Consider the following 16,003-nt stretch of genomic DNA (forward strand, 5'->3'; position numbering starts at 1 on the left):
TCGAACTGTAGCTTCCCTGCTTTGACAAGCTCTCTGCCATTCCTTGAGCTACAGAACCCATGCAGGGGGGGAGGGGCACATCTCCACTCCGCAGGTGGACATCTTGTCTGTGACACTGCATATCTGAACAGGACACTGCATTACTTAGGGCAAGATGACTTTTTAAGTACAAAACACCAGCTCAGACAGTTGCTCCTAACTCGGAAGAAGCGCTCAAGTATCTCTGACTGGTCTGTGGATTTCAGAGGGACTTTAAGCTATCAGTTGTCTCATTTCTCCAGACAGTCCTTATAGGTAGAGAGAGCCTAGTTAGGAGAATTTTACAAATTGGACTTGAGGCTGCTGGGTAAATGCAGACCGGAGGGAATCTGCTTACCTCTGTCCAGCTTCCAGCGCCAGCCTGTTCTGCAAGACAATCACTAGCACACAGCTAACTAAATCACTGCCCTGGGCCCGGGGCCTCCTGTTACAAGGCCCAGGAGCCTCATCTGCAATCACCATTAACCAGAAAAGCTGTGTGGCTGTTTGGTGCCCAGAGTGTCCTAGACTATTTGCAGAAACCAAGGGGCTAAAGAACCTTTGGTTTAAAAATGGGAGAGGGTGGACCTTAACCTGCCTTCCCCGCCTCCCTCCCTCCCCCCAACTTCTCAGGTCAGTCACAGCAGTGAAAGAGCTCCAAACTGGGCTGGAAGAGAACCTGGGGAAATGTCAAAGACACTGAGAACAGGGGCCCTCTGATGTGGCTGTGCAGGGAAGAGCTGGGTAACCCACATCCGCACACCGGCTCTTGTTGCAAAGCTTGGAACTGCTTTCAAGCGGGCATTCATGCTGAACTCTCCAAAGGCTGCCTCTCAATCCCCAAAACCACTCCGGTCTTCTGCTCTCTCCCCCATGCCCTGCTGTGCTGTGTCCTGGTGAGTTAAGCAAAACCCCAGGGCAGTTGAGGATTTCCAAAGACCACCCCACACCGCAGAGGCAGAAGCCATGTTGGACTCTGCCAGTCTCACACCTCCCCTTTCCCCTTTTTTCTCCCTTCTCTTTTCTCTCCTCCCCCTCCTTACTCAATCTCCCTCCCCCTCTAATCTCCTCTTCCTCAATCTCCTCCCCCCTCCTCCCTTTCCCACCTCTTCTTTCATACATTCCCTTCACTAACACAGCACTCACATTCATCCACACAAGCTGCTCTCGGAATGAAAGGCACAGAGATGCTGCAAGGAACGGACCTGGAACAACTCCAGTTTCAGACTTTGCATCTGCCAGGCACTTAAATTAAAACCACCACTGCGGGGTGTGTGTGTGTGTGTGTGTGTGTGTGTGTGTGTGGTGTTCTGTTTGTAAATCTAAGATTAATGAGTTCTGAGGAAAATGGCAGGGATCTAGCTGAATGGAGGCAGAGAAGTGGGGTAGTAGTGTTCTTTGGCCCAATGCAGAGGAGGACACTGGGTGGCGCATCAGACAGGGCCTTTCTTTCGGAAGTTTGCCAGAAAGCGTTTTTTGCTAGCATTGCTCTTTAAAAACTCATTTATGCAAGCTGTGGCTAAGAGAAGGGAGTCACCCAGTCACCTCAGCTCACTGTGGCCTGGGGAAGGACTGAGGGCTGGGATCAGAGGGTCCTAGAGACCCCTGGCTGCAGGAACTGGCTGGGACACTCTGCCAAGGATGTGTCTGCAGGCAGGGCAGGGCTGCTTCTGGTGGGTAAGCCAAAGGGAGATGAACCAGGAAAGGAAAGCTGCTTCGTGTGGGGAGGGGCAGCAGGTACAAGGAGTGTGCTCAAGAAGCAGCCTGGGGAAGGGCAGAGTCTGGAGATGGCTAGCCTGAAAGCTGGTTACCTGGAGGAGCACTAGCCTGAAAGCTGGTTATTTGGAGGAGCACGGTCCATGGGATAGAAAGTAAATTTGAGCACCACATGTAAATGTGTTACAAGTTCAGGCAGACACAGACAGACCTAGGGGGATCCAGGGAGTGAGTGTGCCTTACCCATTTCTAGGCAGGCATTTAAAACGCAGTGTTCCCGGTCAACCGGTCAGCCGTACACTCTGTAGGGCCCTTTAGAATGAATATATGGTCCTGATGGCTTTAGCCACAGTAGCTGCAGTCCCTGGAAGGCTCTGCTTTCCATTTACAAGGAAAGGGATCAGCTCGAAGGACTGGTGTGTTAGTGAGACTGCTAATGGAGGTGACCTGTAGAAGCTACACAGTGCTCTCCGCTCCCAGCTAGTGAATTGTAACTCGGCCCCTGCTCCCCCACTGTCTTTAGATGCTGCTGGAATTCTCAGGGAAGAGCAGAGCTGTTTCCTCTGTAGCTCCAGGCAGCCCAAGAAAGCAAGGCTGTGTTCCATAGCCTCAGTCACCACTTCAGGTCCCAGCCTGTCTTAAAGTGCGGGGGAAGCACCACAGATCAATAGCTATTCTGGGTTATCATTGCCACGGCTTTTTTTTTTCCTCTAAAAAAAGGAATCCCCTCCCCCAACAGATTACAGCGTATTATAGCAAAGACTGTGTGTGTGTGTGTGTGTGTGTGTGTGTGTGGTCTATTTATGGATGTGAACATTTAGGGAGAGAACTCTTCTGAGTTTGTATGCACTTTTTAGCTTAATCAGCAGGCCAACAGTGCTTTTATTTTAAAAGTCTGATGCAGTCTGCTAGCTTCAGGTTGAAAGTGGCTCGGCTGACCTTCTGTCACCTGGGTGCTGGATAAGCTGGAGCTGATGGAGACCCCACAGAGCAGTTTGGCTGCTGGGTGCATCCCTCTGCCAGCAGTGGCCCTCCAAGTCCTGTGTTTGAGACCCAAACACTATGACACACAGCACACCACGGTTACTAACAGTGAGGCTCTAATGAGCTAAGTTCCTAAGGGGTTTGAATGGGAAAGCCAAATAAGTAAACACACAGGCACACACAGACACAGACACACACACACACACACACAAACTAAGCCATGAAAAATTACTCCTTAAAAGCACATGACATGTTTTAATGTTCCTGATTACAGGAGCCTAAGTTATCTTGAAGCTTTAAAGTGACACTCTCTGAAAAGCCTATAAACTACATGCAAGGTGTGAGTGTATGGTGTATGTGTGTTTGTGTTTCTATGTGTGTGCATGTATGTGCATGTGTCTGTGTATGTGTGTGTGTGTTTAGAGGAAAGACGGTTACAAACACATTTATTCATTCCTCCAACCCCACACTATCTCTTGGCAGCTTCAGAAAGCCATGGAGAAGGCAGGACAGATATTTCTAGGTTTATCTTCAAGATGGGGAAGGGAAGGCTGAGAAAGGTTGAGTCATTCAGTCCCAGTTGTCCAAGGTAACTCAAAGCCTTTTACCCCAACCCTGGGCCCCTGCACTGGGGCACCCAGACTTGTGGTCAAGAAGCAGTCATCACTACAGAACATACACAGATGGTTTCCCCTCGCTGCCCAGCAAGACCTGAGCACCCCCCTTCCCCATCCTCAGGCGCAGTCAGTGAACCACGTAAATTCAAACTTTAGAGCCGCTATGTGGCATAATTTTAAAAGGTATTAAAATGCAAAACAGGAGTAAACAATATTTCTTGCCGCAGGGAAGTAACTAATGTGAGCTGACAAAATAATGGGATTGGAGTAAGGTCCCCGGAGTGGCCACGGAGTGGAATTCGAGAGTATTTTTAATATGGTTACTGTATACTTGCTCTGCCAAGGATGACTGGATGAGAATTTTCATTTATAAAACCAAGCCATAAAAAAAAATACAGAAGAGGAAAGAGTTGAATGAACGTAAGACATGAACGCCTTGGCGAGGTTTGTCACAGCCTGTGTACCACAGAAAGCCAGTTGGGGTCTCAGTATAGTCCACACCCCTCCATCACCTTGCTCCTGGAATCTGACCTCAGAGGCTCCAGACAGCTGTCGGTTTAAAGACTTCCAGGAACGGACATGGAGAATGCTTACAAACACCGGTCTGCAGCAAGAGGGCTGAACACCATCCATCCAATCACGAGAGTTTATCATACAACCTAGATATCAAACCCACCACGAGCATCGCTCCACACTGCCCGACCACGGTGGTCAGAGTCACAGCCTCAGTCTCCAGGAGTCAGTCCCACGCTCCGTTGCAGACATAGCCCCTCCCCCTGCCCCTCAGTGCCCCAGTACAGTGAAGGCGGGCAAGTTGCAATCTAATGAGTCCTGCCTTTCAGTTGATTTTCAGACAATTCCACCTTTTGGGGAGTTTAGCTGTGCTGTCCCAGCATGCCCTTTCCCCGTTCCTCAGCTTCTCCACATCCCTGATGTCTCTTCATTAATTTCCTCATCTGCACCGTGACATGTCGAGGTCCTTCTAGCCCTGCATTTTGGCTTAGAACATTGACATGAAGGGATGAACACAGAGAAAGCAGCACCAAATGAGCAGGTGAGGGCAGCCGCTGGTTGCTCGGCAGCCAGTCAGTCAGCCGCCTGCAGGCTCCAGGCAGCCGCTGCTGCAGCTCCTAGCCGGGTTTCATTATTACACAATTGAAGCGAAGCCCTCTGAGTGCTGTCCTTAGAGGAGGCTCACATCTCCTTGGAAGGAGGGAAAGGAGCTAAACTCCTCCCAGCAACACACAGTCTCTCTCTCTCTCTCTCTCTCTCTCTCTCTCTCTCTCTCTCTCTCATTCACACACACACACACACACACCACACACACACTTTGACACAGTTTGAGGACAAGGGCAAACTCTTGCAGAAACGGCTACTTCTGCATGGCCAAATCCTTGGGCCAGACAGCAATTTGGGTAACTTTTCAGATTTTTTTTCTACTTGGCATTGGCCCACAAATGCTTGGGAGGGGGGTAAGGACATCTCTACCCTTCTCTTTCCTTCGCCTTCCCTTCTGCCCCTCCCCCTGCTCCCTCTGCCCCCACCCCCAGCCCCCTCGGAGGACCGTGTGAGGAAGACACTATGTGCCTGCTCTTCTCTTGCTTGCCAGTCCAGAAAACCCCACACAGTCACGGTAACAGCTCCAAGCTATCCAGAGAGCGAATGAGGCAAGTATCCCCTAAGCCCGGGATCCTAGCGGCAGCAAACTGTCTGCATGAGCTCCCTGATAGAAGTCTCCCGAGAAAAGGCTAGAGCCCTTGTGGAGATGGCAGAAAGCAGGAGAGGAAGTGACTCACCTTTAGGTTGTGCGTGGGGTTGACCACACAGACAAGTTGCCCAGCAGCGGAGAAAACCCGTTTAGCTTTGTAGTGCTGAAACCGGAGGTGAATGAGATCCAACACAGCCCCAAAGCACTGTGTAAAGAAAAGCATCACAACTTTTGGGGGGTTGTTGGCACAGGAAGGCAGCGGAGGAGGAGGCTGTGAGTCCTTGGGCTCTGGAACGGAGCACACAGCCTCCGAGACACTCCGCTCCAGCCCGGCTTAGCGCGCCTTCATATTCATCATCAAAATAAGACGGTTAGAATCTTGCAGCAGCGAGGCAGCCAATCAAAAGGACAGAAATGTTATCCTTGAGGTTCAGAGACAGCCAATAACAAATACCTCCCCGACTGAAACTCCCTGATGAATTGAGCCTGGCGGAGAATGTATTATTGAACATTACCATAGATCAGCACATTGCATTTATCTTGTGATTACAGCCAACCATACATAATGCTGGGGAGATAGGCTGACAAAATTGATTGCTTAATGTGTCTCCATTTATTAATTGACTTAATTTAACATGAGAGCCTTTCTTAGTGCCCTGAACAAAACCCCCATCCAAAAAAGAAAAAAAAAACCTGTAAAACATTTACACCTCCAAACAGGAACGCTTTGTGCGCCAACAGGCAGATGGGGTCGGCAGCTTGTGGCTCTATGCACGGAACTGGTGAGAGAAAATCAAATACTACAAGACACCGATTCAAGATAAGAATTTGGCAGCCGCAGAAATGTGTATCTTTCAGTCTTAGGCTCTGATGCTCTGCAATTTGGATGGTAGCCCCTTGATAAATCTAACTCACCGTTCTTTATGCAAAAAAAAAAAAAAAAAAAAAAAACAAACCCGGAATTGAGGAGGGACATGCATATATTATATATATTTCAAAATACAGTAATCACTGAACTCTCTTTTATTAAAGCATAAAAACGCACAGAGCACGCTTCTAAAAATAATGAAATTCCTGAAGCAGGAACACACACACACAGGGAAAAACCTACACGGGGAAGAAAGTGGCTTCTACATCAGCAGAGTAATTACAGATGCAGAGGACCTGTGCCTGTCACTCATTTGCATATCCGTGGGCAGCAAATTGCTAATTAACCAGTAGATTGTTGGAGACATTAAAATACAGATTAGGAATACACACAGCACAGCACTTGTTTGTCTCAATGGCAGCAGCAGCAGCAGCAGCAGCAGCAGCGCATTGTGCTGGAGCTGGCAGAGACCAGTCCAGTCACTAGCTGCCACAGAGCACCCCGTGCCCAAGGTGGGCTGAGAGGCCACCCCTTGGCTACTGAGCAGTACCTGGAAGGCTTTGGGCTTGCTGGGGATAAGTTCCATGGTTTATTTAGTCTCCGCCACAAAAGCCCAAGAACTGGGAGTATTGAGTTTTAGTTCTTTGGCTTGTTTCTACACTGAGGGGTCAGATGGACTGAGCTGAGGCCATTGGTCTGAGGCTGTGACTCCTTCCTGGACCCTCACTGCACTTCCTCAGGATAGCTACCAACACTGCCAGCCAGCACAAAATGATAAACTTGCTTGAAGCATCGTGAGACTAAAAAACAAAACAAAACAAAAACAAAAATAAAACACACACACACAAAACCTCTACCACACTGTTGACAGTATGAACTCTGTACATGACGACATTAGTCTTGATGACAAAAAGCTAGATGTCTTGGGGCCTACACTGCCATAGATACAAACTCTGACTCCAAGACACCCGAGTCAGTGACCTGGTCAGACACTTAGGATAGAACACAGTAAAGAACAGCAGAAAAGAAGGCGCCCAGGTTTAGAAAAGCAAAGCAGACAGACCCTGGGTTGATTATAACTTGATTTTTTAAAAGCCAAATCAAATCTAGAACAGTGGTTGCCAACCTTCCTAATGCTTCCTTTAACACAGTTTTTCATGTCATGGTGACCCCCGCCCCAAACTATAAAGTTATTTTGTTGCTACTTCATAACTATAATTTTGCTACTGTTATAAATTGTAATGTAAATATCTGTGTTTTCCAACGGTCTTAGGCAACCCCAATGAAAAAAGGTCCTTTGCCCCCCCCAAAGGGTCATGCATGACCTACAGGTTGAAAACTGGTGATCTAAAGGAACACATGGAATAGCAGATGAAATGGAATAGTAATGTTTACATTCGAACAATAAATGCACCTGCAATTATGACAGTGCTTGAACCAAGTAAACACAAATCAGTGCAAAAACACAAGGTGCGCATTCCTAGACCCATATCCTGGGTCCTAGTTTGGCTTCTATTGCTGGGGTGAACATATGATCAAATGTAACTTGAGGGAGAAGAGCTTATTTGACTTATACTTCCTGGTCATAGTCCATTACTGAGAGAGATCAGGGCAGGAACTCAAGGCAGGAGCCTGGAGGCAGGAACTGAAGCAGGGGCCATGGCAAACACTGCTTCCGGCTTGCTTTCTCTGAGACTTGCTCAGGATGCTTTGTTACATAACCCATGCAGCCTGCCCAGTGGCAGCACCACCCACAGTGGGCTGAGCCCTGCCAAATCAATCATTAATGAAGAAAATGCGCCACAGTTATGGTTCCCTCCTCCCAGATAATACTAGTCTCAGTTCAACTGGCAAAAATCTAACCAGTACAGGGTGTTTGGAAATACATAGTTTATAGTCAGGTTTTATAAATAACTGTTCTTAATCTACAAAATTTTAAGCCACCTTCAGAAGTTTATATTATTTGTAATAAATAATTACTTTATTAATTTCTTAACATTTACTTACTTAATATTTAGTTACTTAGTTACTTTATTAATTTCCTGCAATTAAGTAGGATAACATGCCATGTTATTATGTTTTTATTGTTTTTAAAGGTGGTTTTGTTTTGTGGGGTTCGTGTGTGTGTGTGTGTGTGTATGTGTGTGTATGTATGTGTGTGTATGTGTATGTGTGTGTGTATGTGTGTGTATGTGTATGTGTGTGTGTGTGTGTGTGTGTGTGTGTGTGTGTGTGTGTATGCGTGCCTTGTTGTGTGTAGAAGTCAGAGGATAACTTGCAGGTTTGCAGGTGTCAATTTTCTCCCTCCAGTATGCAGGTTTCAGGGGGATCGAACTCAGGTTTCAGGCTTTGGTACTGAGCCTCTTCACTGCCCCCTTTTTGGTTTTATGAAGTGGGATCTCATAGAGCCAAAGCTGGTTTCAAATCAATATGGCCAGGAATGACCTCCCTCTGCATCCTGAGTACTGGGATCACAGGTGTGCACTACTGTGCCCAGATATATATATAAATCAACTTGAGCATATATTCCCATGCACTCATTCAGCATGATTCAGAGGGTCTAAACGTTTACATTCTTGGTTGAATGGAACTATTATTTTATTAACATTTATCTATTTATTTATTCTTTGCTTTTTCCTTTCTGTACTAGAAGTAAATTCATTGATAGTGGGGATTTTTGCCATTATTTATTCAGAGGTGAATTTTAAATAAAACGGCTGTAAGCAAGATAAAGACACCATCATGCAGGATGAAGGCCAGATGAGTGCTTTGAGCTATAAAAGGAAAAAAAAAAGAATATTCCTTTTAATTTGATTAAAGACTATTTTAGAGCAATTTTTGATTCCTGACAAAGTTGAAGGGACGGCATGAGAAATTCCCTGCACCTGTGCCCTCACGATTGGCTAACTCTGACTCCACCAACACCCCCACCAGAGAGCAAAAGTGCCTTTGTCACAACTATAAAACCCTGCTCACACATACACACAGGGCATATCGCTGACATTAAGATTCATAGCATGTGGAGTATATCAGGATTCTGCACACATGTATAGTGACAGATCTGTCACTGTACAGTCATCAAAGAGTCACTCAGCTCTAAACACCCACGTCCCTTTGCCCATTCTTCTTCCTCCTTCCCAGGTTCCCCACACCACTGACCCGTTTACTGTCACTATCACCCTTTCCAGTCTGTCCTACCACTAGAACCATAGACTATGTAGCCTTTGCAGAATGCCTTATTTCATTGAATAATACACATTAAGATCTCTCTGTGTCTTCTCGTGACTTGCTAACTCATTTATTTTCAGTGATGAATAGTGTTCCTTCTTCAGGACATACCACAATGTATTTGTTCACCAACTGGGAAGAAGTTTTAAGGAAGATTCCAAGCAATTATGGATTAAGATGCTTAGGCATCTGTCTTAGTTCCTTTCTGCTGATGTGATAAAATACCATGACCAAAAGGAATGTAAGGAAGAAAGCCTTTAATGCCTTTATTGTAATGTATTTGTTTGTTTGTTTGGGGGAGGGGGCCTGCACACACATGCCACATTGTGCACGTTGAGGTCAGAGGACAACCTGAGGGAGTTAGTTCTCTCCTTCTATTATGTGAGTCTGGGGAATTGAACTCAGGTCGTTAGGTTTGGCAGCAAGTACCCACTGAGCCATCTTGTCAGACCAAGGATGAAAGGCTTTATTTTAGCCTTCAGTTCCCGAGGGATGGATGGCGTCCTCACAGCAGGGAAGTCATAACATGGAAGGGTAGCAGGACTGGAAACTGGCTGATCACATCCTATTCATACACAAAAGCAGAGAGAAAGAGCTCTAATTCCACACCACCCATCATCCCTGGTGACAGTCCTCCCCCAGCCAGGCTCCGCCATGATGCTGACACTTCTTTAGTGCCATGGTAACAATGCAGCATTTTGCATTACCTTGGATCAGTAGGGAGACAGAACAAGACTCCTACATTCTTACTTAACATGACTGGGGTCAAATTCCTTGATCTCTCTGATGTCTTCTAGAAATGAAGTTCATTGTGTCATTCAAAAATCAAACAAGATAACAGAGGCGAAATGACCGTGACCCACAGTGAGAACTTCCCAGCCCTGTCCTGTTCTCTCCAAAAGACATTTGTGCAAACTAATACAACACTCTGGGAAGGACATGCAACACAAAAACACAGTGGAAAACAATTTTGAAAACTGTTTGCTATTATCTACTAAAGACAATATAGATGGATAGATAGATAGATACATACATACATACATACATAGAAAGATACATAGAAAGATAGATGATTAATAGAGAGATAGACAGACAGATAGATAGATAGATAGATAGATAGATACATAGATACATAGATACATAGATACATAGATACATAGATACATAGATAGATACATAGATAAGAAGATAGAGACCCAGAAGTCTACTCCAGTATCTTCGGAGATGCTAACCTGGATTGCCCAAAAGATATATAAAAGGACAAAAAATGTATAAAAGATGTATAGCAACACATTGAAATAGTTGAAAACTGCAAAACATCCTGTCTACCAACAATAAAAAGAATATTTTACACAATTCCTCTCTAGTCAAATACTGCAAAGAAAATGAAAATACAATAAAATATTAGTGCATAGATGACAGAAATAACAAGAAAGGATCTCTGTGGTGGTTTGAATATGCTTGGTCCAGGAGTGGCACTATTAGGAAGTGTGGCCTTGTTTGGAGGAAGTGTGTCCCTGTAGGGGTAGGCAATACGATCCTCCTTCTAACCACGTGGGAGCCAGCCTTCTCCTGGCTGCCTTCAGATGAAGATGTAGAACTCTTAGTCCCTCCTTCACCATGCCTGTCTGGATGCTGCCAGGTTCCCACCTGAACCTCTGAACCTGTATGCCAGCCCCAATTAAATGCTGTCCTTATAAGAGTTACCTTGGTCATGGTGTCTGTTCACATCAGTAAAACCCTAACTTAGACAATCTTACAAATATGATTCCGGGACAGAAAAATCAGACAGAAAGGAAAGGAATATATTACATATATACATATACATCATACACATACGCATATTCATATTCATCGTATACAAATACACATATACATACATATACACACAAAGTATATATATATAATATTTATATATACATTTATACCAACTTCAACCCCAATTATAGGGGTTTTGGGCAGTGAGTTGGCTGAGCTGTTGAAGGCACTTGATACCAAGGCTGACATCTGGAGTTTAGTCCCTACAGTCCACGTGGTGAAAGGAGAGGACCAACTGCCTTGAGGTCACGCCTCCAGTGACTTACTTCCTCTAAGTTGGCCTGATACCTTAAAGTTTCCAGCATTTTCCAAAGCAGAACCACCAGCTGGGGAGCAAGTTGACAACGTACAGACCTATGGGAGAAATTCCACACTCAAACCATAATAGCGTCCACCCCAGCAAGCCAGTGCAATAAACTAGTTTGCTAGTTTTCATTTCTCAGGAAGTTATCAGACTACGGTCAGTGCGCTTCTGTATGAAAGATTTACAATACCGATTATGTTAAAGTAGCACATCTGAGTGCACTATTGAATTTTGGCAAAACGGCATAAATCATAAAGATGTTTAAGATCTACTGAAGTAATCACAGAGGTAAATACTTGATTATGTGAAATACTGAATTCTACAGGTCCAACTGACAACTTGGTCCCTGACAATTTGAATGAAAAAGAAAAACAAAATAGTGGCGATGTATTTGTAATACTTATGGAGAGATATTTACATTCTTAATAAAGAGCTCAGCACACACTTGAAAGGCCACAGGTAAGTAGAAACAAGAGAGCGCAGATAATGGAGGATAGGGGAAGAAACAAGAAGGTGATGAGCGGAAAGCTAAGTTAGTGGACGGCAGAGCATGAGGGACCAGCCACCATCTTATGCTTTCTTGGAAACACCATTTTCGCAGCTGCCACAGATGAGAGCCATGGTATGGGAGGGTCCAGAACACAGATGTACATACTGAATAGATATCACACTTTTAGAAAAATATTTCTCTCTGTGTGTATGCGTATGTGTGAGTTTATGCCATATATGAGCAGGTGCCCAAAGAGTCCAGAACTGGTATCCAAGCCCCTGCAGCTGGAGTTACAGGTGCTTGCAAGCCGCCTCACATGGATTGGATGCTGGGATCTTAACTCAGGTCCTCTGGAAGGAAGAACAGCAAGAACTCTTAGCTGTTATCACTCTAGTCCTGTGTATAGTTTTTTAAACCTTAATTATCTATCAGTAAAGTGATTTTGAAAAAAATAAGTTAATAAAACGAAAAATGTTAAGAAGAATGGAATCAAAGAAATGCAAATTAAAATAAGATAGTATCTTTATCAAGCTGGTATCTTGTAAACAAGCCACAACACGGAATAGTCCATAGCTATGTGAGTCTGGAAAAAAATAGACAGGGATATATACATAAAGCCAACCACTGCAGCAGTATTTCTAATAGTTAAAGATTTAAATAGTCATAAAGAAGCAGTGAGTAACTGGGAACCCCAAGGTTATCCCTACTTAGAGGACTGGTTAGACAAACTCTCTACATAACCGTTGACCATCCGACAGACGAGACCATAATCTATACTGTATGTCAAACAATGAAACCAGTCCTGTTTCTGTTCAAGTGTGAAGAAATAAATGGGAAGTCGTGTGCACCTTAGCTGCCTTAGTTTGACTCTGACACCCTGAAATTTATTTCACGTGAATTTTGAGCATAGCAATTTGTCTATAAATCGTCATTACGAAATTCTCTAAAAATACAAAAGTATGAGCATTCTAACTACTTTAGCAATTAATTGTTCTGTTGGTGGCAGTATTTAAATCAATATAAAATACATCTCCACATTCAGGACGTGAGACCGTCGTCCCTTCCCTGACAGTGTGAGCTGGCCTCGATGGCTTGCTCCTAATAAGCAGCATGCTGTGGTGGTGTGTGGCACCTGACCCTTCCCTGAGAGGCTTCAGAAGTGCTACCGCTCAGGGCCCCTGCTCATCTTTGATTTCCCATTCTGGATGGAATCCAGCTCCATACCGATTATCCCACGCCTTATGTATTGAGTGTGCATGGGAGCAGGAAGTGAAATCCTTCTCCTTAAGATCAAGGGCCTTCAAAAGGTGAGGAACTGGAGCTTAGAAAGCTGCAAGTGGGATCAGTGTAAGCTGTGGCCGTGAAATAAAAGGAAATATCCTTCACGTTCCCCCTTCAGTAGGTCAGGACTTTCTCCGTTGACTCTTGGAGGACTGGGTGGCAGAAACAACACTATGTGGTTTCTGAGACCGCACGGTTAGAGACGTTGCTACTCTCCCTCCCTCTCCAGCATCTCTTACTTTGGAGAACTCGTATATAAGGACCCTCTAGCAGCCATGAGAAGACCCCTGGAGGTTTCAGTCACATAGAATGAGCTTGCCAACCAACCACATGAGTAGGTCCTGTGGGATGCCACCATGCTAGCCCAAGTCAAGACTTCAGATGATGAAACCTTAGACGACATTTCACTTGCCATCTCATGGGACACTCTGACCAGAACAGATGTGCTCACCTCTAGAACCTGTGATGTAATTAGTGTTTACCCTCACCTTTAAGCCTCTAGGTTTTGAAGTTATCCCATGTGTGTATCGTAGATGAGGGCAAATGGTAATTGTGTTGGTGCCATTGGTGTAAACCGATGGTGCCGTGGGTGTGAGGCTGACCAGGTTAGATTTGAAGTGTAATGACAGGTGCTGTGTTTATGTTGAGGAAGACGGAAAGTGGAGACATAAAAGGAGCAGATGGAAGAGAAGAAAAAGGAGATGAGAGGGGGAGGGGGAGGAAGAGGGAGGGGGAGGAAGGAGAGGAGGGAGGGGGAGGAAGGAGAGGAGGGAGGAAGCACAGTGGGGAGGAGGAAAGAGGAGATTTATTTAGCTCTGTGTACTGAGAAGACCTCAGGAAAGAAGTACCATGGGGGGAGGGGGGCTGGTTTCTCAACCATCGTCCCATTTGAAACAAGAAACCAATAGATTAGAGAGCTCTTAAGCAATGGAGAGGTGTAAGGTGGGCTTGGTTCATCTCATCATCCCAGTAAGTAAGGCAGAAGGAAAGGGAAAAGGAAAGGAAAGGAAAGGAAAGGAAAGGAAAGGAAAGGAAAGGAAAGGAAAGGAAAGGAAAGGAAAGGAAAGGAAAGGAAGGGAAGGGAAGGGAGGGGAGGGGAGGGGGAGGGGAGGGGGAGGGGGAGGGGAGGGGAGGGGAGGGGAGAGGAGAAAAAGGAAAGGAAAGGAAAGGAAAGGAAAGGAAAGGAAAGGAAAGGAAAGGAAAGGAAAGGAAAGGAAAGGAAAGGAAAGGAAAGAACACAATGCCATGGCCTTGTTAGAGACTCGGAAGCCAACACAAAGAGGTCCCTGCTGGACAGGGGCCACAGGTGCACCACTGAAGATCCTAACTGCACTGGGGTCAATGTGTCATGTGTATTTAAATCCCTGCACTCACAGTGACACTAGGAACTAATTAGATCCCTTTAGATTATGTTTGGCACATAAATTTATTTTAGTAACTGGCAAATAATAGAATTAAAAACAAAGCATGTATCTTACCTTTTGTGTGTAATTATAAGATCGCCATTCTGCTCAAAAGGAAAAATAAAAATATGAGTGACTCCGCTCTGGGACCACAGACTCCAGCTTCTCTGAGGGGCACTGTTGTCTGGATGATACCCACCTTGTAATGAGTTTTTACAGTCAGAACGAGAGGGAGTAGCTAGGCTTGCTCAGGAGGCTGGCTACAGAGAAGCTGGCAGTTTCTTCTGCAGGATTCCAGTGTTATCTTTAAGGAGACAGCGTGGATCTTATACAAAATTCCCATGTCATCTTTGTCATATTTGCAGAATGGCGGAAGTTTATCTAAAACATTAACTTAGATACACAAGTTGATAGTAAATGGCTTTTATTGATAGGCTCTAAAAGCAACTCAAGAAAATTTTGGCTCTTTTGTTTATTTTTCTTCAGACAGGGTCTTGTTCTGTTGTTCAGGTTGATCTAAAACTCACTATGTAGCCTAAATTGTCCTTGAACTCAGGGCTATCCTTCTGTCTCAGCTTCCTTAGTGCTGGAATTACAGGCAACAGGCATAGGCCATAAGGCCCAGCACAATTTTGGCTGCTTTTCCACAAACTTCCATCTCTCCACAAACACATGTTCTAGTCAGCCATGGCTAAGCTGTCTACAGGTTCTTGAATACACATGTAGCTTCTTCCCAGAATTTTGGTTTACACCTGCAGGAAGATGCTTCCATAAAAGCACATGCCTAGAGGAGAATACTTGGAGAAGTAAAAACATGAGGAAATCAGTAACTTGAGAACAGTGACTTCTTATCGAGGGAATAGGTGAATGCTATGTCCACTGATGATGGCTGCCTTCGTGGGACAGAAGCAGCCAGGGTGGACAGATGGCGGTCACAGAAATCCTCCAGCTTCAACGACCGTGTTTTAGAAAAATGGAAGACAGGAGAGCACGACATTACGATTACTAGAAAATTCCAGCTTTTAGGAAAGGAAAGGGTAGGCAGGTAATGAGTAAGAATGAATGAGTGAGTGAATGGATTAATGAGTGAATGAATGAGTAAATGAATGAGTGAATGAATGAGTGAGTAAATGAATGAGTGAGTGAATGAATGAATGAATGAGTGAATGAATGAGTGAGTGAATGAATGAATGGAGTGAATGAATGAATGGATGAATGAATGAATGAATGAGAATGCATTCTGTAATGACTAGGAAAGAAATCAGAAAGAGAAGGGAGAGGTCATAATCAGGTGGCTGGGGAAGGTGACACACAGAAAGGAGAAAACACACACGGGCAAGTAACCTGCTTTAAATGACAGGAAAACGCCCACACATGTTTCATGAGGAAAATCAGGATTGAGAAATAAAGTTATAAGACAAATTCATTTTATTTGAAAAGAAATTTATAATACAAAAAGACTAACACATACACTGACTGTTCTGGGTAAGTGAATTGCTGGCACTCAAAAACACCGGTTTGTTCTGCCGTGAGTGGCTCAGTCCTGGAGCCTGTGCTCCCCATGTCTA

At 44.8% G+C, this 16,003-nt stretch overlaps 1 protein-coding gene across 1 annotated transcript in view; it reads right to left on the reverse strand.

Annotated features, from left to right (window-relative positions):
- Positions 1-5,389, reverse strand: part of Siah3 (siah E3 ubiquitin protein ligase family member 3) — a 67,066-nt gene extending 61,677 nt beyond the window's left edge. Inside the window, exon 1 of the mRNA XM_052190938.1 lies at positions 5,132-5,389. Coding sequence (XP_052046898.1) covers positions 5,132-5,266 — 135 coding nt within the window. The 5' untranslated portion in view covers positions 5,267-5,389. The remainder of the gene's footprint in view (positions 1-5,131) is intronic.
- Between the last annotated feature and the right edge of the window lie 10,614 nt (positions 5,390-16,003).

This window comes from Apodemus sylvaticus, chromosome 8 (genome assembly GCF_947179515.1).
Source record: "Apodemus sylvaticus chromosome 8, mApoSyl1.1, whole genome shotgun sequence".
NCBI lineage: Eukaryota > Metazoa > Chordata > Mammalia > Rodentia > Muridae > Apodemus > Apodemus sylvaticus.